Source organism: Hemitrygon akajei, chromosome 1, assembly GCF_048418815.1.
Source record: "Hemitrygon akajei chromosome 1, sHemAka1.3, whole genome shotgun sequence".
Classification (NCBI taxonomy): Eukaryota; Metazoa; Chordata; class Chondrichthyes; order Myliobatiformes; family Dasyatidae; genus Hemitrygon; species Hemitrygon akajei.
In genome coordinates, this window is record NC_133124.1 from 217,937,807 (window position 1) to 217,953,979 (window position 16,173).

General features: G+C 43.3%; 1 protein-coding gene across 1 annotated transcript in view; it reads left to right on the forward strand.

The window, feature by feature from the left end:
- Positions 1-14,578, forward strand: part of LOC140729376 (myoferlin-like) — a 165,489-nt gene extending 150,911 nt beyond the window's left edge. Inside the window, exons 39-42 of the mRNA XM_073049089.1 lie at positions 3,149-3,248; positions 5,640-5,833; positions 11,628-11,737; positions 14,389-14,578. Coding sequence (XP_072905190.1) covers positions 3,149-3,248; positions 5,640-5,833; positions 11,628-11,737; positions 14,389-14,578 — 594 coding nt within the window. The remainder of the gene's footprint in view (positions 1-3,148; positions 3,249-5,639; positions 5,834-11,627; positions 11,738-14,388) is intronic.
- The last annotated feature ends 1,595 nt before the right edge of the window (positions 14,579-16,173 follow it).

The window sequence follows — 16,173 nt, forward strand, 5'->3', positions numbered from 1 at the left end:
CCTAGAGGGGGTCAGTTGTGCTGTGAGGATTACATTCCTTGACTTCTCTAGTGCCTTTAACACCATCCAGCCCAAGATCTTAAGGCACAAACTAACGGAGATGGGAGTAGACTCTCACATGATGGATTGGATAGTGGACTACTTGACAGATAGACCTCAGTATGTGCGGTTGGGAGACTGTAGGTCTGACACGGTGGTCAGCAGCACAGGGGCGCCGCAGGGAACCGTACTCTCTCCGGTCCTGTTCACCCTGTACACATCAGACTTCCAATATAACTCGGAGTCCTGCCATGTGCAGAAGTTCGCTGATGACACGGCCATAGTGGGGTGTGTCAGGAATGGACAGGAGGAGGAGTATAGGAAACTGATACAGGACTTTGTGATATGGTGCAACTCAAACTACCTGCGTCTCAATATCACCAAGACCAAGGAGATGGTGGTGGACTTTAGGAGACCTAGGCCTCATATGGAGCCAGTGATCATTAATGGAGAATGTGTGGAGCAGGTTAAGACCTACAAGTATCTGGGAGTACAGTTAGACAAGAAGCTAGACTGGACTGCCAACACAGATGCCTTGTGCAGGAAGGCACAGAGTCGACTGTACTTCCTAAGAAGGTTGGCGTCATTCAATGTCTGTAGTGAGATGCTGAAGATGTTCTATAGGTCAGTTGTGGAGAGCGCCCTCTTCTTTGTGGTGGCGTGTTGGGGAGGAAGCATTAAGAAGAGGGACGCCTCACGTCTTAATAAGCTGGTAAGGAAGGCGGGCTCTGTCGTGGGCAAAGTACTGGAGAGTTTAACATCGGTAGCTGAGCGAAGGGCGCTGAGTAGGCTACGGTCAATTATGGATAACTCTGAACATCCTCTACATAGCACCATCCAGAGACAGAGAAGCAGTTTCAGCGACAGGTTACTATCGATGCAATGCTCCTCAGACAGGATGAAGAGGTCAATACTCCCCAATGCCATTAGGCTTTACAATTCTACCGCCAGGACTTAAGAACTTTTTAAAAGCTATTATTAATGCTTTTTGAGATAGTGATTTAGATGCATATCATATTTTTTACTGAGTTAAGTATTGTATGTAATTAGTTTTGCTACAACAAGTGTATGGGACATTGGAAAAAAGTTGAATTTCCCCATGGGGATGAATAAAGTATCTATCTATCTATCTATATGAAGAGCATTTGATGGCTCTGGGCCTGTATTCATTTAAATTTAGAAGAATGAGGGGTGACATGATTGAAACCTAAAAAATAGTGAAAGGCCTTGATGAGAGTGGATGTGGAGAGAATGTTTCCTATGGTAGGAGAGTCTAAGGCCAGAGGACACCGCCTCAAAATAGAGGGATGTAATTTTAGAACAGAGTTGAGGGGGAATTTCTTTAGCCAGAGAGTAGAGAATCTGTGGGATTTGTTGCCATAGGCAGCTGTGGAGGCCAAGTCTTTATATATATTTAAGGTAGAAATTGACAGATTCGTGATTGGTCAGGGCATGAAGGAATATGGAGGAGAAGGCTCTGAGAGGATCAGCCACGATGAAATGGCAAAGCAGACACAATGGGCCTAATGGCCTAATTCTGCTCCTGTATTTTATGGTCTTATGGATGTAGACTGTGTGGAGACAGATAGAAGCAGCTTGAACTGGCATGCTTTATCAACCTGGAAGTGGTGAGCTGGGTGGCCTGTGCCTGTGTTAGTTTGTTCTATATTCTCTTATTTTAAGATCGTGATGCTTCCATTTGTGCAAAACATGAATGGATCACACGTCATCTCAACCAGATAGATAGATAGATACTTTATTCATCCCCATGGGGAAATTCAACTTTTTTCCAATGTCCCATACACTTGTTGTAGCAAAACTAATTACATACAATACTTAACTCAGTAAAAAAAATATGATATGCATCTAAATCACCATCTCAAAAAGCATTAATAATAGCTTTAAAAAGTTCTTAAGTCCTGGCGGTAGAATTGTAAAGCCTAATGGCATTGGGGAGTATTGACCTCTTCATCCTGTCTGAGGAGCATTGCATCGATAGTAACCTGTCGCTGAAGCTGCTTCTCTGTCTCTGGATGGTGCTATGTAGAGGATGTTCAGAGTTATCCATAATTGACCGTAGCCTACTCAGCGCCCTTCGCTCAGCTACCGATGTTAAACTCTCCAGTACTTTGCCCATGACAGAGCCCGCCTTCCTTACCAGCTTATTAAGACGTGAGGCGTCCCTCTTCTTAATGCTTCCTCCCCAACACGCCACCACAAAGAAGAGGGCGCTCTCCACAACTGACCTATAGAACATCTTCAGCATCTCACTACAGACATTGAATGACGCCAACCTTCTTAGGAAGTACATTCGACTCTGTGCCTTCCTGCACAAGGCATCTATGTTGCCATTGCATAAAGTTCTAGTGAACTAAATTCCTCCCATTCCTTAGTTAACTGTTTATTCCCCTTACATAAGTAGTATTCTTTTATCAGTCCATATTATATACAGAGGAACTGAATGGGAAGAGGTAGTCCATTGAGAAACTGGCTTCTCTGAAGAACCTATTTGTAAATTCAGTTAATGCACCTTGAAGATGGAAATTGTTTAGTTTAATATTTTATGTTAATATTTTGTGTTGGCGCATGGCCTAGTGGATAAGGCATCGGACTAGTAATCTGAAGGTCACTGGTTCGCGCCTCAGCTGAGGAGCGTGTTTGTGTCCTTGAGCACAACACATTGCTCTGCGACGGCACCAGTGCCAAGCTGCTTGGGTCCTAGTGCCCTTCCCTTGGACAACATCGGTGGCATGGAGAGGGGAAGGCCTGCAGCTTGGGCAGCTGCTGGTCTCCCATACAACCCTGCCCAGGCCTACGCCCTAGAAACCTTCCAATGCGCAAATCCGTGGTCTCACGAGACTAATGGATGGCTATAGTTTAATATTTTATTGTATTTGAATAATTCTCCTTTGTATTTTAGATAGATTTATAGGGTGCATAAAATAGAAATCAGCCCTTCAACCCATCATTGTATAATTTAGTCAGTCATTGTATTTAAATGACATGTGATTGAATCCAAATAAATCCCTCACAAAAGATGCTGCATACATGCTTATTTCTAAATATTTGTGTAAATAATGATTTTGAAGAAGTTTTCTGTTTCTTTTAGAATTATATTTGGAACTTGGATGAGGTGGAAGTGAAAATGCCTCCTAAGCTAATCATCCAGCTTTGGGACAACGATAAGTTCTCCTTTGATGATTATTTAGGTAAAGTTGAATAAGAGATTACACAGCTATTTTATTAGTCAGTTGTGTATGTGCCATCATCAATAAGTCCAGTGTTTATTGCCCATGCTTAAAATTGTCTCTGAGAATGAGATTTGGGTGTATATTTTTTGTACAGCTGTAGTCGTGTGATGGAGTTAGTCCCACAGTGCTCTTGTTTAGAGAGTTCCTGTATTTAATTCCAGAGTGGTGGGTGTGCGAAACCCGCTGCAAGAATTAGAGACATTTAAGAGACTCTTAGATAGGCACCTGGATGATAGAAAAATTAAGGGCTATGCAGGAGAGAAGGATTAAATTGATCTTGATTTTTTTAAAAAGCGACATGATATTGTGGGCCAATGGGCCTGTACTTGCTGTAATATTCTATGTTCTAGCTCCTGGGTGAAGTTTAGTCCCACAGGCGGTAGATCAGAAGTGAAGAAGACACAGACACTTGTGCCTCATTGTCATGCAGAGGGATCACAGATATACACCCAATTCCTGGATTTATCAAACAGTCAGACCCGCCTGACATCCATGTAGGGAAATCACAGACTGCTCCCCCTTGCTGCCTGGGAACTTTAGGTGCATCATTATATCAACGAGTCACAGATTTACAGTCCTTCACAGATTACAGATGCCAATACATATCCTGTTAATGAATATGGAAATTGCAAGCACAGATTTGCATCCTAATACCATGTTAGGTAATTATTGACAAAGCCTTACCACCCATCATTGTTCACTGAGGTTCATCGTGGATATTACCACCATTACTTGTCTCAAAACATTGTTGGAGCATTATCTAAGTATGGGTCAAAGAGATGATTTCTAGAGGAGAGGGACGGTCCTCAGCATTGACGAAGCACTTGACTGAGTATGGCTTCAAAGAGTGATGATTGTTAATGTTGGAGCAAGTCAGCTCAGCCCCAGGACAGCGTTGTAGGAACCCTTCAGCAGAGTCTTAGATTGAATCATCTTCAACTGCTTCACCACCCTCCCCACATCATGTCCTTGTGTGATGGTGGCACTTATTGGATTAGTGTACAGAATTGTTATTTTTCTTGTAGTTTAATTTTCTTATGCTTGTTTATATTTTTCTATAATAAAATCATAGAAAACCTACAGCACAATACAGGCCCTTCAGCCTGCAATGCTATGTCGAACATGTACTTAATTTAGAAAATACCTAGAGTTCCCCATAACCCTCTATTTTTCTAAGCTCATGTACCTATCCAAGAGTCTGTCAAAAGACCCTATTGTATCTGCTTCCACCAACGTCGCCAGCAGCCCATTCCACGCACTCACCACTCTGCGTAAAAAAACTTACCCCTGACGTCTCCTCTGTACCTACTTCCAAGCACCTTAAAACTGTGCCCCCTTGTGCTAGCCATTTCAGTCCTGGGCAAAAGCCACTGACTATCCACATGATCAATGCCTCTCATTATGTTATACACCCCTATCAGGTCACCTCTCATCCTCCCATCGTTCCAAGGAGAAAAGGCAAGTAATAGGCCAGTAATCACTTATGTATGTATATTATTCAGTAAATAACCTAGTAATTGTAGTATAGCTGATTCTGTATTTTCTAGAAGCTTCTCAGTTTTTCTGCAGCAGGTGGCACACCACTTGAATCTGGCTATTTCATAATTTAATTCTTATCAAGGGAATGTTGCTATCTCTAGTTTGTATCAGGCAACCAGACTTCTTTGTCTTCCTTTCTTTAATGGCCATAACCACCAAGTTTTACACCTTACTCTTGACTTCCAAAAAATGTCTGGATCATTATCACCAGATTCAACACACCCAATTACAAGCAGCCCTTGTCTCCAAATCACATAACCTGTGTCATTTTCAAGGAAAGAGGCAAGTGAGAAATTATAAAACACGAGGAAATCTGCAGATGCTGGAAATTCAAACAACAACACACACAAAATGCTGGTGGAACACAGCAGGCCAGGCATCATCTATAGGGAGAAGCGCTGTCGACGTTTCGGGCTGCGACCCTTCGTCAGGAGAAATTAGATACTGCCAAGTGAGGTCACCTACCCCAGGAGTGTGATAACTAATTATCCATAATTCAGACTGCTTTACTGTGAGAGGCAGCATGTATACTCCCAATCCTGCCTTTACCTAAAGCCCATGAGTGGATCAGCATGCAGTAATCATGGTCCATTTCTCAATTCCTAAGCCTAAGTAGGCAAAAGCTAGTCATACTGCAAGAAACTCCATTTGTGCTAGATTCAGCAAGATTGTCATGCTTCCCCCAACTTGCCCATCCCTCAACACTTGAACTATAGCTCCTTGGTCATCTCCTATACCTAGCCTGCATTGGATGAAGGACTTGATTATCCATTTCCCTGTGGATTGCATGCTCTCTTTTTACTCTGGCAGGTTTCCTTGAACTTAACATGAATGCTTTCCGAAGTCCAACAAAGTGGTCAGATCGTTGCACCTTAAGCAGGTTCTTTAAGGAAGAAGGATCTTCGTCAGACAATCTGCAAAAGCTGGTTTCACTGTTCAAGCAAAGACGTGTCAAGGGCTGGTGGCCATGCATTACGTACCAAGAAGGCAAGCCAGTTTTAACGGTAAGATAAAATTCTTTCTTCTATTTGTCTAGCTGGTGACTGGTACTTACATATTTCATTTCAATCACACCTTGGTTTTATGAACTCAAGAACACATATGTTTGTATTATATCTCTTGCTGCCACCCCTTCTCTCGAACTCACTTTTCCCCCTTGCCTAATGTCTGATTAGAACATAGAAATCTACAGCACATTACAGGCCCTTCAGCCCACAGTGTTGTGCCGACTATGTAACCTACTCTAGGAACCGGCTAGAATTACCCTACTGCATAGCCCTCTATTTTTCTAAGCTCCACGTACCTACCTAAGAGTCTCTTTAAAAATCCTATTGTATTCGCCTCTAGCACTGTCACTGGCAGTGCATTCCATCACCCACCACTCTGACACTCTTACCCCTGACATCCCCTCTGTGCCTACTTCCAAGCATCTTAAAACTGTGCCCCCTCATGTTAGCCATTTCAGCCCTGGGAAAAAGCATCTGGCTATCTCCATGATTAATGCCTGTCATCATCTTGTACACCTCTGCCACGTCACCTCTCATCTTCTGTCACTCCAAGGAAAAAAGGCCAAGATCACTCAACCTATTCTCATAGGACATGTTCCCCAATCCAGGCAACATCCTTGTAAATCTCCTCTGCACCCTTTCTATAGTATCCACATCCTTCATGTAGTGAGGTGCCCAGAACTGAACACAGTACTCCCAAGTGCAGTCTAACCAAGGTTTTATATAGCTGTAACATTACCTCACAGCTCTTGAACTCAATCCACTGTTGATGAATGCCAACACAACACACACCTTCTTAACAACACTGTCAACCTGCACAGCAGCTTTGAGTGTCCTATGGACACAGACCCCAAGATCTGTCTCATCCTCTACATTGCCAAGACTCTTACCATTAATACTACATTCTGTCTTCAAAGTTGACCTAACAAAATTAACCACCACACTTGCCTGGGTTGAACTCCATCTTGCACCTCAGCCCGGTTATCAATGTCCTGCTGTAACCTCTAACAACCCTCCAGACTATCCACAACACCCCAACCTTTGTAAAATCAGTAAACCTACTAATCCTACTTCTTCATCCAAGTAATTAATAAAAATCATTAAGAGGAGGGCTCCCATAACAGATCCCCATGGAACACCACTGGTCACCGACCTCCATGCAGAAAATGAACCATCTACAACCCTTGCCTTCTGTGGGCAAGCCAATTCTGGATCCGCAAAACAAGATTTCCTTGCATCCCATACTTCCTTACTTACTGAATGAGCCTTGCATGGGGAACCTTATCAAATGTCTTGTATCTCGCAGCCACTCCTTCTCTCGTCCTCACCTTTGCCCCTTGCCCTATGTCTGATTAGGGAGAGATGAATCATTTCTTTGTTCAAGTTCAGCACTAGTGTTTTGCTCCATATCTGACTCATGCACGGTGGCAGAAGTAGATACCTGGTTGATTCTTATTTTCATTTTCTCAGTCCTTTGAGATTGTAGTTCACTGTGATGCCTCCAACCCCACCCCAGCTGAGTTCAACAACTCCAGCACCAACCAGGCACCTTCTTGGAAGGCATGGCTCAGTACCACACCAGGTTGTTGTACCCACTAAGGTACCATCCTAACATTACAGCTTTTTAAAGTTCCAGGGTTTATGATTGATTTTTTTTATCAATGCCTTCCTTGTTCTTAGAATGGATGTAGATCTCCACACAGCATTTGTTCAAAAAACAACTAGATTGTCTTTCCGGAGCTCATACATCACTGACCTATGTCATGAAATTTGATTTGTAGCAGCGGTACAGTGCACAATATAAAAATTACCATAAATTACAATAGGAACATATATTAAAAATAAATAGTGCAAAAAAGAGAGCAAAATATTGAGGTAGTATACATGGGTTCTTAGTCCAATCAAAGATCTAATGGAGAGGGTGAAGCACTTCCTAAAGCGTTAGGTGTGTGTGTTCAGGCACCTGTACCACCTCCTTGATGGTAGTAATCAGAAGAGGGCATTTCCTGGATGATGAGGCTCCTTCATGATGGGTACCACCTTCCTAAGGCATCACCTTTTCGGGAGGCTAATCCTGTGATGGAGATGGTTTGAGTTTAGATAGATAGATACTTTATTCATCCCCATGGGGAAATTCAACTTTTTTCCAATGTCCCATACACTTGTTGTAGCAAAACTAATTACATACAATACTTAACTCATTAAAAAATATGATATGCATCTAAATCACTATCTCAAAAAGCATTAATAATAGCTTTTAAAAAGTTCTTAAGTCCTGGCGGTTGAATTGTAAAGCCTAATGGCATTGGGGAGTATTGACCTCTTCATCCTGTCTGAGGAGCATTGCATCGATAGTAACCTGTCGCTGAAACTGCTTCTCTGTCTCTGGATGGTGCTATGTAGAGGATGTTCAGAGTTCTCCATAATTGACCGTAGCCTACTCAGCGCCCTTCGCTCAGCTACCGATGTTAAACTCTCCAGTACTTTGCCCACGACAGAGCCCGCCTTCCTTACCAGCTTATTAAGACGTGAGGCGTCCCTCTTCTTAATGCTTCCTCCCCAACACGCCACCACAAAGAAGAGGGCGCTCTCCACAACTGACCTATAGAACATCTTCAGCATCTCACTACAGACATTGAATGACGCCAACCTTCTAAGGAAGTACAGTCGACTCTGTGCCTTCCTGCACAAGGCATCTGTGTTGGCAGTCCAGTCTAGCTTCTCGTCTAACTGTACTCCCAGATACTTGTAGGTCTTAACCTGCTCCACACATTCTCCATTAATGATCACTGGCTCCATATGAGGCCTAGATCTCCTAAAGTCCACCACCATCTCCTTGGTCTTGGTGATATTGAGACGCAGGTAGTTTGAGTTGCACCATATCACAAAGTCCTGTATCAGTTTCCTATACTCCTCCTCCTGTCCATTCCTGACACACCCCACTATGGCCGTGTCATCAGCGAACTTCTGCACATGGCAGGACTCCGAGTTATATTGGAAGTCTGATGTGTACAGGGTGAACAGGACCGGAGAGAGTACGGTTCCCTGCGGCGCTCCTGTGCTGCTGACCACCGTGTCAGACCTACAGTCTCCCAACCGCACATACTGAGGTCTATCTGTCAAGTAGTCCACTATCCAATCCACCATGTGAGAGTCTACTCCCATCTCCGTTAGTTTGTGCCTTAAGATCTTGGGCTGGATGGTGTTAAAGGTACTAGAGAAGTCAAGGAATGTAATCCTCACAGCACAACTGACCCCATCTAGGTGAGAGAGTGATTTGTGCAGCAAATACATGATAGCATCCTCCACTCCCACCTTCTCCTTATACGCAAACTGAAGAGGATCCTGGGCGTGCCTGGTTTGTGGCCTCAGATTCTGTATTATCAGCTGCTCCATGGTCTTCATCACGTGCGACGTCAAGGCAACAGGTCTGAAGTCATTCAACTCCTTTGGTTGTGGTTTCTTCGGTACCGGGACAATACAGGATGTTTTCCATTGTCTGGGTACTCTTCTCTGCTCCAGGCTCATGTTGAAGATGCGCTGTAGTGGTTCTCCCAGCTCAGTCGCACAGGCCCTCAGTAATCGTGGGGAAACTCCATCCGGTCCAGCCGCCTTGCTGGTACAGATCTTCCTCAGTTGACCTTCCACCTGTGCAGCCGTAATCCTGGGCATGGGCAAGGTCTCCTGTGAGTGGCTATTTTCCTGTGAGGGAAGTAAGCCTGGTGTGGATTTCTGCGGTGAGGATGAGATTGAGCTGTCGAACCTGTTGAAGAAGTTGTTCAGCTGGTTCGCTTTCTCCACATCTCCACTTATGTTCGCCCCCCGCTTTGCACCGCATCCGGTGATGATCTTCATCCCATCCCACACCTCCTTCATGCTTTTTTTCTGCAGCTTTTGTTCTAGCTTCCTCCTATACTGCTCCTTTTACAACCATCAGCAGCTTTTTCCAGTCTTTGCACTGGCACTTACAAACCAGGCAGTGATGCAACCTGTCAGAATGCTCTCCATGGTACCTCTGTAGAAATTTATGAGAGTTGCTGCTGACAAGATTCAAGATTCAAAAACTTTATTGTCATTCTAACTGTACATCAGCTCTGCAGGGCAGAATGAGACAGCGTTTCCCAGGGGCAAGTGCAATCATAACATAACACACGCAACAATAAATAGTAAAACACAACAGCCACATGTCGGTTAAAATCAAGTTATAAGTGTCCAAAGCAGAGTCAGGTAGAGCAGCTATTTAGCAGTCTGACTGCCTGTGGGAGGAAGCTGTTTAGTGGCCTTGTGGTTTTTGTTTTGATGCTCCTGTAACGTCTGCCTGATGGCAGAAGAACAAACAGTTTATGGAGAGGGTGTGAGGGGTCTTTAATGATGCACCGTGTCTTCTGGAGGCATCAACTCTGAAAGAGGTCTTGGACAGAAGGTAGGGAGACCCCAATAACCTTCTCTGCTCCCCTAACCACCCTCTGCAAGGCTTTTTTGTCGGCAGCACTGCAGCTGGAGTACCAGGTTGTGATGCAAAAGCTCAGCACACTGTCAACCACGCCTCTGTAGAATGTAGTTAAGATGTTAGTGGTAAGTGATGCTTGTTTAAGTTTCCTCAGAAAGTGCAATCTCTGCTGGGCCCGTTTCACAATCCCAGTGGTGATCCTGGACCAGGTGAGATTGTCCAAGATCTGCACCCCAAGGAATTTGATGTTTTCCACTCTCTCCACTGTGGAGCCGCTGATGCTGAGGGGTGAGTGCTCAGGCTGAGACTGTCTGAAATCAACGATCATCTCCTTGGTTTTGGTGACATTAAGCATCAAGTTGTTGTCACTGCACCAGCTCTCTAGGTGTTTGACCTGCTCCCTGTACATTGTTTCATCATTTTTGCTGATGAGCCCCACCACTGTGGTATCATCAGCAAATTTAATGATCAGGTTCCCCTTGAATCTGGCTGCACAGTCACATGTTAGCAATGTAAACAACAATGGGCTGAGCACACAGCCTTGTGGGGATCCAGTGCTCAGTGTGATAGAGTCAGAGATGTTCCTGCCAACACGGACTGACTGTGGTCTCTCTGTCAAGAAATCCAGAATCCAGCGACATATGGCAGTGTTAAGGCCAAGCAGCGACAGTTTCTCCACTAGTCTCTGTGGGATAATGGTATTGAATGCCGAACTGAAAGCAATGTACAGGATTCTGACATAAGTGTCTTTATTGTCCCAAGTGAGAGAGAACTGTGTGCAGTGTGGTGGATATTGCGCCTAATATCTAACACCTAATGAAATATAGCCACTAGCTTGCCTTTTTTGTAATTGTATCAATTTGTTGAACCCAGGATAGCTCTTCACAGGTGTTGACACCCAGGAACTTGAAACTGCTCATCCCTGCCACTGCTGATCTCTAGATGAGAACTGATGTGTATTCTCCTGATTTCCCTTCCTGAAATCCACAGTTCCTTAGTCTTACTGACATTGACTACAAGGTTATTACAACAACATTCAACCAGCCAATTTATCTCATCCCTGTACGCCTCCCACATATTAGCTAGTTACAAAAGGGAATACACTCTCTTGGCAGCAATGTGCTCTGGCACATTCTGTATTGTAAAGTCTCTCCTGTTTGTTATTTAAGTTGGAGAGATGGTCATACAAAGATCACACACACCTTTCTCTAGGAGAAAGTGAACGTGGAGGGTTGTGGGTGCCTGCTGCCAGTGTGTTAAACTATCACAGAAAGCATTCAGTCTCAGTGCCATTACACAAGGCTTTTTGCATGTTTTTTTTTGTAATTTTCTTCTGCTTAGGGTAAGGTCGAATTGACCCTGGAACTGGTGACAGAACTTGAGGCTGAGGAGCGGCCTGCTGGCAAAGGGAGAGAAGAGCCGAACATGAACCCCAAACTGGAACCACCAAAGTACGTTTGCCACAATTGATGGAGCAGGAAATTATTCTGCTGCTGGCGCAATAACTCCAAAATATGCACTGTTGCCATCTGCCTTTTCATCTTTTCTAATCTGTATACACCCATCAGCTCCTAATCCATCCCTTCACTCCAACTTTTTACACTGTCAGTCCAGAAGAAACAACAACTGTCCGTTTCTCTCCATAGATGCTGCCTGACCTGCTGAATTCCTCCAGTATCTTGTGTGTGTTGTTCCAGGACAAATGTGTTAAGCTACTATACAGGCAAAGTAGTTCACATACATGGTTCACATTTTGTTAATTAATATTTTGTGCATACAATTGGCTTTGTCATAGTATTTCCACAAATTTAGGCTATTTCATTAATCAATACGTTAAAATAGCAACTTGGGTGTGTTTGAGAAAAGTCATTAACAGAAGAGGCTGTGCAGATGCTGGAAATCCTGACAAACACATACAAAATGCTGGAGAAATTTGACAGGTCATACCCAAAACATTGACTCTTTATTCCTTTCCATACATGCTACCTGACCTGCTGAGTTGCTCCAGCATTTGTGTGTGTTATTTGGAGAAAAGTCTTCTTGTTGGAATTGAGCTAGAACAATCTAGAATCAGAACTGAGATAAATTCTAGTTGTATAAGAAATTGGTAAATGGCAGGAAATCTTCCTCTTAGATGGGATCTAATTTTACAGGTAATGTTGGAATCAGAATCATTAATAAAGTCATGGAGAATGGTCTCATTTGAAACCAATCAAATATTGAATGGCCTAGAATGGATATGGAAAGGATGTCTCCAATACTGGGGGAGTCTAGGACCAGAGGGCACAGACTCTGAATAAAGGGCATCCCTTTAAAACTAAGATGAGGAAGAATTTCTTTAGGTGGTGAATCTGTAGAGTTCATTGCCACAGATGGCTGTAGAGGCCAAGTCATTGGATATAATTAAAGTGCACTATGATAGGTTCTTGATTAGTAGGGAGTCAAAGGTAACGGGGAGAAAGCAGGAGAATGGGGTTGAGAGGGAAAATGAATCAATCATGATACAGTAGACAGTGGGCTGAATGGCCTAATTCTGCTCTAATGTTTTATGGTCTTATGGACTGGAGTGCAGTTTGAGGTGGAAGGCCTGCAGCAACCTCATCTGTCTTGTTTGGTATAACTCTTGCCAGTGGAGTTAAAAGGAAATGAGGTTTAAAAAAAAGGGATGACATGGAGGTGTAACATTATTACTGTGCCATTAACTTGGGTTTAACCCAAGTAAGGAGTTTGTACATTCTCTCTGTGGGTATCTTCCAAATGTTCCTGTTACCTCCCACATTCCAAAGATGCACAGGGTAGTAGATTAATCAGATCATGAACCTTGCCTTCAGCACACTCTCCCAAGGGTGTAATTGGGCTGAAAGAGCCTCTAACTGTGCTGTATCACTAAATAAATACTCCATAGTTTCCTTTGCATCCAAGTGCCAAGAGAAAAACTTGTTTTATATTACTAATATGTTTGTTTATTTGTCCAATGTTTTTATTTCCCTTGCTAGCTAGCTCTGCTCAAATAATAAGGGAAGCAGATTTCTTCTACAGTGCTCTGTCACTGTATGTTCATTGACAGGATAAAGCGGTTGATATGAAGAGAGATTAAGCAGGTTGAGTGCATACCCAGAGTTTAGAAGAATGAGAGGTGACCTTATTAAAACAAGATATATTCCTGGTGTGCTTAACTGAAAACAATGGCTGTACTTTCAGAATAAGAGGTTGACTGTTTCAGATGGAGGTGAGGAATTTCTTCTTTCTGAATAACTCTTTGGAATTCTTTACCCTGAGGTGCAGTAGAAGCAGATATATTCAATGTATGCAAGGTAGTGAATGATGTGTAGGAAATATAGTAAAGCAAGGGAGTACGCGGAGGAAGTGTGGAAGCCCAGATTCATGATCTTATTGAATAGCATGGGAGTAGGATCATGGGGCTGATTGGCCTGCACCTCCTGACATCACGGTCCATGGCCACCTCTACTGCCACAATGAGTTCGCTCTCAGGTTGGGGGAGCAACATTTCATATTCTGCATGAAGATCAACTTCTGTAATGTCTGATAATTTCTCCCTCTTCCCCCTTCTCCCTTTTTCCATTCCCCATTCTGACTCCCTTCCTACCCCTTCTCTTTTCCTCACCTGCCTATTACCTCCCTCCGATGCCCCTTCTTCTTTCTCCCAATGGTCCCACTCTTCTTTCTTATCTGATTCCTCCTTCTCCAGCCCTTTACATCTTCCACCTATCACCTCCCAGCTTCTCAATTCATCCTCCCTCTCCCAACTACGCACCTTCCCCCTCACCTGGTCTCACCAATCACCTCCCGCCTTGTACTCCTTCCCTGCCCCCACCTTCTTATTCTGCCTTCTTCCCCCTTCCTTTCTATTCCTGATGAAGGGTCTCAGCCCAAAACATGGACTGTTTATTCCCCTCCATAGATGCTGCCTGATCTGCTGAGTTCCTCCAGCATTTTGTGTGTGTATCTCCTGTTTCATGCTCTTATTCTATAATGTAGCCTTTAACTGTGTATACGAATGTAATGTGGCACAAAGGTTAAATAACTAAGCAAGTATTACCCTTTCTCCAGCTCAGCAGTTCCCTTCCTTTCTATTCCACAGCCGGCCAGACACTTCGTTCTTGTGGTTCCACTCTCCCTTGAAAGGATTGAAGTATATTGTCTGGCGCAAGTACAAGCGGTGGGTTGTCTGTGTATTGCTGCTGGTGGTGCCTGTTATCTTCCTCCTATCTATCCTCAATGCAATACCTGTAAGTATTCGGTGTTATCTGAAATGCAAAGCAGTAGCATGAACACTTGTCTAAATAGACACTTCCCAATGAATAGTGAAGCCCACATTTTGCATATAGACTATAGAAGGACACTTCAAAACCAGTCACTTGCATCAAGTACATCTTACATAGGAGCAGAATTAGGGCATTCAGTCCATTGAGTCTGCTCCACTATCCAATCATGACTGATTTATTTCCCGTTCTCCTGCTTTCTTCCTGTAACTTTTGATACCCTTACTAATCAAGAATCTTATCAACATCTGATGAAGGGTTTCAGCCTCTACGTCCGCCTGTGTCAGTGAATTCCACAGATTCACCACCCTCTGGCTAAATTTCTATTCCAAAAGGATATTTTTGAATTATTCTACATGCTCTAGTTAATCCATTTTACTGTCCTGTCTATTTTAAATGAGACTATGCAAAATAATTTTTCCTCTGTGTCCTTCATTTTTTAAAATAACAATTTGAATATCAGAAACAAATTTAAATTAGATAGATAGATAGATACTTTATTCATCCCCATGGAGAAATTCAACTTTTTTTCCAATGTCCCATACACTTGTTGCAGCAAAACTAATTACATACAATACTTAACTCAGTAAAAAAATATGATATGCATCTAAATCACTATCTCAAAAAGCATTAATAATAGCTTTTAAAAAATTCTTAAGTCCTGGCGGTTGAATTGTAAAGCCTAATGGCATTGGGGAGTATTGACCTCTTCATCCTGTCTGAGGAGCATTGCATCGATAGTAACCTGTTGCTGAAACTGCCTCTCTGTCTCTGGATGGTGCTATGTAGAGGATGTTCAGATTAAGATAATGTCATGCTTCCAGAAGGCTTGCTGTACGCTAGTAGACACTGTGTGGTCCCTCATGAAGGATGCCTGGGCACAACATAACATAACCTTGGAAAAGGTGTGGGCAGTCCTCCCAATGGCCCTCCACCTGGTCCTGTGTGTGACCACTGGGGCTGCCACCTGAACTGCTTGCCACTACCCTGCCTATCCAAAAATCAGGAATGGGGAATGCTGGGAGCATTTAACAGAGCATTGCAAGGGTAGCTTCACTCTTTCTAACCCATGCTGTCCACGCCCTGGGATGCAATAAATGGAAGGTGCTTTTGTTTGTTCAGTCACAAACGAGAAAATCTGCAGATGCTGGAAATCCAAACAATCCTAAAGTTTTTAGCAAGGCCTTTTTTTAAAAAATGAGGTTCTGTATGGTAGGCTAGTCTGGAAGGTTAGATCACGTGGGATCCAGGGTGGGCTCCAATGGACTTTATGGTAGAGGACAGAGTATGGTATTGTAGGATTATTTTTCAGATTGGCAGCCTGTGACAACTACTGTGCCACAGGGATTGATACTGTATCCACTGTTATTTGTTATCTACATGAATGATTTGGGTAAGATTGGAGTTGGCATTGTTAGTAAAATTGTAGGTGAGACCAAAATTGACATCATGGTGGACAGTGAAAAGTATTATTTAAGACTAAAGTGGGATCCAGATGTACTGGGGAAGTAGGGCACAGAATGGCAGATGAAGTTTAACTTAGACAAGTGCAATCATTGCACTTTGGTAAGTTAAACTAGGGCAGGACTATACAGTAAACGGCA